This window comes from Natator depressus, chromosome 22, assembly GCF_965152275.1.
Source record: "Natator depressus isolate rNatDep1 chromosome 22, rNatDep2.hap1, whole genome shotgun sequence".
NCBI classification, from domain to species: Eukaryota; Metazoa; Chordata; order Testudines; family Cheloniidae; genus Natator; species Natator depressus.
In genome coordinates this window covers 6,954,825-6,960,824 of record NC_134255.1, presented here as the reverse complement: position 1 = coordinate 6,960,824, position 6,000 = coordinate 6,954,825, and the positions used below count along the sequence as shown (strand labels likewise).

The following is a 6,000-nucleotide window of genomic DNA, read 5'->3' as shown; positions in this document are numbered from 1 at the left end:
GGATGGGTGGGGCGCTCCCCGGTCACGCTTGCTCTGATTGGCGGAGACTCGGAGTGATGGGCGTGGCTCCCTCCCTCGCAGGATCTGTCTCTGGTCGCGGCTGGAGCTGGGGCGTGGCCGTGTCGTCGCTACGTCGCTGTGATTGGCCGGAGCGGGGACAGAGGCGTGGTTTCCCGGCTCCTCTCTCTGTGATTGGCGTGGGCGTGAGCGTGGGCGTGGCTTTGTGAGGCGGCTCCCCGCCGTCGCCGGACTCCGGGCACTGAGGCCGCAGAAGCTGCTGGGCGGCGGCGGAGACGGAGACGGGCGGGATGGCGGCGGGCGCAGGGCTGGGGCTGCGGCTGCTCCTGTTGCTGGCGCTCACGGGCCCCGCGGCCACGCTGGCCGGCTACATCGAGGTGCGGCCCGGCCCGGCGCGGTGCGGTGGGGCGTTTCTGCGTGGGTGGGCCGGGGGTGCTCCCGCCGCAGAGCCCCCTCCCGCCTTGGCGCAGTGGCGGAGCCCGGCCGCCGCAGAGGCCGCGTGAAAGGCACCGAGGGCGGGGTGGGAAGGGGGATTTACCGGCCCACCCCTGCTCCCCTCAGGTTACCTGTTCTGAGCCCCCCTTTCCGACCCCGGGGGAGGGGGGGCTTTCCCCAGGGCGGCGGGGGGGGAGAATCCCCCACTTTCCGACCCCGGGGGAGGGGGGGCTTTCCCCAGGGCGGCGGGGGGGGAGAACCCCCCACTTTCCGACCCCGGGGGAGGGGGGGGCTTTCCCAGGGCGGCGGGGGGGAGGAGAGCCCCCCACTTTCCGACCCCGGGGGAGGGGGGGGCTTTCCCAGGGCGGCGGGGGGGAGGAGAGCCCCCCACTTTCCGACCCCGGGGGAGGGGGGGGGCTTTCCCAGGGCGGCGGGGGAGGGGGGAGAGCCCCGCGCCCGCCCCCCCCACTTTCCGACCCCGGGGGAGGGGAGAGAGGCCCGCGGCGCCCCCCCCCCCCACTTTCCGACCCCGGGGGAGCGGGGTGGGGGTTGCTCTCTGGATCCAAGCACTGTCACTGGTTTCTCAGCATGTTTTCCCTCTTGACTCCATATCTAGAGCTTTGGGTGACTTTGCCCCCACCCACCAATGCACAGCTCTGGGATAACAGCTCAGGGTAAAACGAGACTGGGAAAGGAAGTTAACCCATCGCCCTCTTGGTGATAAAAGTCCTCCGGGGGTGGGATGGGGGGGGGCAGCTGGTGTCATGTTCCTCATACATAAGAGCTGAACTTGCCATTTCCAGTCTCGCAACCTGATTTGCTTCTGATAATTTTGTTCGCCTGGATTGTGTTACGTTTTTAGTGCCTCAGTGTCTCAGACCATAGCATAGAAATGCTGGCATACCAGCAGGCATGTTTGGCTTGTGTTTGCCCATTTGTTACAGCTGTCCAGTATCAACTGGGTGTAATTGCCTTCCTAAATCGGTGGTCTGCAAATTGAGCTTAAGGAAAAGATGTTACCCATGTCCTTTTGTTTCTTACATGTACCAAAAGGATCTAATGCTATCCAAGGGCAGCATTTTTGTAAAAGAAAACAATGAAATATTCATTGTCCGGCAGCTTTAGATAGGAGATAGTTCAGCAAAGGTGGTCTCAGCTCTGTAGAACAAGAGGACGTTTCGCCATCTTACCATGTTGTTACTAAAGCAGCAACAGAAATTTCTGATTTGAAAGCATAAGTGTGGCCGGAATTTCCCTTTGCCTGTGAAGACAATTTAGGATTTCTGGAATATATAAAGCTTCTTCTTGCTGCATCAAAAGAATTGATGCTGTGATCTTGAGTTGGACGGGTATTGATGCAAAACTGTGCTAAGGAAACAAATTCTAATTTTCAGTTTGTTTCAACAATCGTGCTGCAGCATTAGGCTGGGAATGTCTTTTCCTGTCCAGTTGCAGATTTCAGGGTTAACTAGCTGAATCCCTCTGTGGTACCTTTTTCCTCTACTCCACCTCTTCCCCCCCCCCCCCCCCCGCCCAAATGAGAACTGACCTCTGCATTCTTGGCACTGTAACAAGTAATGTGAGTTTCTCAGATTGGTCTAGAAGCTTAGACTATTAGAGGGCAACTTCATAGGGAAAAGCCTCAGTTAAATGCATCCATTTGGTCAAGGCTTCATTATCCTCTTAATAGATTCTGAATAAATCTAAAATTTTCAACTATCCATTGCATTGTCTTTCAGATTAAAGCTTTATGCAAGTGCAGTGGGTTTGCATCTGATGACTAGGAAATATTTAAATGTCTTTTTTTCCCCCAAATAGAGTAGAATACAAAGTGTTGGGGTTTTTTTAAGGCTGGCTTCCTTCCTTCTCCTTAAACACCAAAGTTCTGTAATCTAACTAAGATCTCATGGTAGTTTAGGACTCTGTTTTCGACATAACCTGTCTACCAGGGTGAACTCTCAAAATAGGTAGTTAAGCACATGCTGATCATCACAAAGGTTCTAATTTAGTAATACATACATTGATAGTGTTTTAGAGAGGGACAGACATGTTATGGATATTTATGAATGGCCTGATTTGACACACTTAGTTTACTGTAAGACTGTAGCAGCCTTGATTAAGCAGAACGGCCACAGGAGCGCTGTACAAAAATCTGAAGCCCTGAGCTTTCTGTAATTACCAACTGACAATAACATTTCTTTAAATGTTCCTCATAGATGTTCTGCAGAACTAATGTCGTCAGTGATTTTTTTTTTTCCCCCTTCCTGCACAGCTATCACTTAAAGAATGGCATTTCACCTATTTATTTTGCACGAGTTATAGTTCTCTGTTAAAAATTACTACAGGTCTGATGTGACAAGGTGGTAGTCTGATGACAGGACATGATCCTGAAAAATCTGCCTCGGTATTGTTTTGCCAGGGAGATAACTAAGACTGGCCTGAGGAATTTCAACTAAAGCCCAGATGAGATTACTTGGCACTGACTTGCCAGTGAAGAACGTTTAGTATTTCTCTCAGATAGTTGGATTAATATCCTGTATCCTGCACCTGTTAAAACCTCTGCCAACTTTGTAGGCCACTTCCTCCGTCATATCCTAGACTAGCTCAGCTGCTTATATGCATCCCTGGTGAAAGATTTGTTTATGAGCTTGCACTACATGTGGTAAATGCCAACTGCTTTGTTGGAAAGCAAAAATAGCTTTAATTTTATTTCAAGGCCTTATTTACACCAGAAAAATTAGGATATGGAATTAGGGGTATGAATGGTGGAGGCTGTAACTTGTGCATTTTTACCACTGTTATTTAAATGTACTCCGAGTAGGGTTAAACAACTCAGTTTGAATCCAGTTGATACTCCCGCTTCTGCTGTTGTGATTACCTGTGGAGAATTGGAGCTGTGAAATGTTAGTGTAGACGAGAATTAAAACTGTTGTTTTTGAGACCCTGGTGGTGAACTCAACACCAGTCTACATTTTTATATTGTTCTCAATGCTGTAGTATGGGTGCCAGGTCATTTCCTAGAATTTGCAGAACATCATGGTTTTGATAGTGTATAATTTAAGTTTAAAATTGGTTACTTGCAGTAGGAAAATGCATGATAGTGTGTGTGCTTATTTAGGTGCTTTGGCATGTTCCCATTAGTTGAATTTTCTATCCCTTCAATATCTCAGATGCCATTCCCTGTCTGTTGTATGTCCAATAATCTGCAAACAAATTACTTATTTCAGTGTGTGTGTTTTGTTGGGAAGTACCTGTATACGCAACTTCATACTGGATGGTGCATTCTGCAAAGACCTGTCAACTGGTGACAGTCAAATGTTCTCTCCTGCGCCCTATCATGTGTTGATGAAAGGTCCAGCTTGTGCAAGGTCCCTTCCAAATAAATTGGAATATGAACACACAACAGAAATACTGATCCATTGGTTGTGGCAACTATCTAATGGTGGTTTCTCTTGCATAGTGATGTGTTTCCAGATGACTTAAATTACTTGAAAAAAGAAAAGGAGGACTTGTGGCACCTTGAGGTGCCACAAGTCCTCCTTTTCTTTCTGCGGATACAGACTAACATGGCTGCTACTCTGAAACCTTAAATTACTTGAACTCTCATGCTTCCTGCCTCTTGTTTGCAAAGTTTGCTCGGAGAGCTTCAAAAAGACACTGGACGTCAAGCTTAAAAATCATTCTAACGTAATCTTTATTCCAACTATCAACTCCTTCATTTCTCTTCTCAAGCTCTTTAAAGACATGAAGTTTCTGCTTTATTCACTTGACCTTTTATATAATTGAGTCTGAAGTAATACAAATGTAATAAGATTTGAAAAATGAGGTTTATTTTTAATGGCCTTTTTAGATAGCTATTGTGGATGGTATGGCCCCTAGATAAGCAGTCTTGAACAACTACTAGGATTTTGGGTGAGGTATAAACCAGATCACCTTGAGGCAAAATTGTTTAGTCAATGTCGTCATTTTTTGGTACACTTCGGCATTTTCAAATATAGCTGTCTTGTACCATTGCTGCCAGCCTCAGTGACTTGTTCTTTTGACTCAGAATTACCACCCCCACATTACAGTTCCAAGAAATTTCAGTTCTGTGAAATAACAGTTGTAACCATGTGTCTGTTAAATTTTGGGAACTGAAAGCAAGCTAGTTTTATAGTTAAGTTTCATGCTGCATTTTATCAGTCTCCATATGTAAACAATATGAGCATATCTAAAGACTTTCCCAGGTCTTAAAGGTAAGGTCCCTCTGATATGTATTTTACATATAAGGAAGAAAGACCAATAGAAAACATGCATAAGATACTGCAGGGAGGTCTTGTTACTCTTATTGCAAGTTAAAATGCTGGAGAGAGGTAAACCCCATTCTTTGGAGAATGTTTTCAGCTTTCCTGGAATTTAAGGTGTAGTTTTGAAACCTTATTTTCTGTGTGCATTGTGTAAAGAATTCTGAATCAGTGTCTTCACACATTTGATCATTGATTGTTGCATAATTTTGTAGGACATGGATTTATTCACTTTTTAAAAATACAGATTGTAATAGTAAGGCTTAATTCCTTGCTTCTAAACATACGTAATAGGGCCGAAGCGTCTATTGCTGTATATTGCCTCTGTCACACTCAACACCCAGTAGTCCAAGGAAAGTTTGGTGTCTTAATCTTTTACTTTTGTAAACCTGTCTAATGTAATCTATATGCAGAGTTCTGTAAGGTTTATGGGTGAAATATCTTACAGGCATAACTTATTTTGCCTGCAGCATCTTCAACAAATGTTTTATTAAAGGTTCAGACTTTTGATCCTAGATACATGTAACTTGAAAATGCAAAAGGAGCATAACACTTTCCAGTTCCACATCAATTCTATAAAAACTGAGCCATTAACTCTAATGCTAGACTGAAACATTTTAAACTATCCTCATCACGAACTACTAAACTCTCTGAACATTAAAGTAGTCTTCGGCCTGTTCACCTTTATTCTTCTTTTGTGAGGGAAAACTAACTTTTACTAAAGATTTCAATTAATACTCTCTAGAAGAAAGCATGGCATTTAATCTATAATGATATATAGCTCGTAGTTGGGATGCTTCATACACCTGTAGTGTTCTATAAATGATTCTGGTAAAACTTCACATCTAGTTCTGTAGCTGAAGGATCCTGAGTTGTTTCCTCCTGAAATATATATTGTTGAATTTCCATGTATGTATGTGATGACTCATTTATCAGCCAGTAGTGACAAATTGATCATAGGCAAAGCATGAATGTTATAATTGGATTATCTTCAAGGGATACTGCGAACTTGATATCTAGTTGTGGCATAGTCCCAGATAATCTGGGAAAATAACCAAAAGTAAAAATTGATGAAATAAAACTGAAAATGAGAAATTATTTTCACTGACAGTGATTGCGATGGTTATCAAATAGTAAGGGGGGAAGAAACGAGGGTGTCGGTTCGGAATGTCCCTTTAATAATGGACTAAAGCAGGCTTGTAGTGGGACTGGACACTTGAAGTTCTTCCTACAGTGCAAGGGACCTGAATGATGTTCATTGAAT

The 6,000-nt window shown here is 44.9% G+C and overlaps 1 protein-coding gene across 4 annotated transcripts in view; it reads left to right on the top strand.

Annotated features, from left to right (window-relative positions):
* Positions 1-236: 236 nt before the first annotated feature.
* APLP2 (amyloid beta precursor like protein 2) overlaps positions 237-6,000 on the top strand; it is a 70,548-nt gene continuing 64,784 nt past the window's right edge. For all 4 annotated transcript variants that reach the window (XM_074936774.1, XM_074936773.1, XM_074936772.1 and 1 more), the window contains exon 1: positions 237-395. In XM_074936774.1, coding sequence (XP_074792875.1) covers positions 309-395 — 87 coding nt within the window. In that variant the 5' untranslated portion in view covers positions 237-308. The remainder of the gene's footprint in view (positions 396-6,000) is intronic.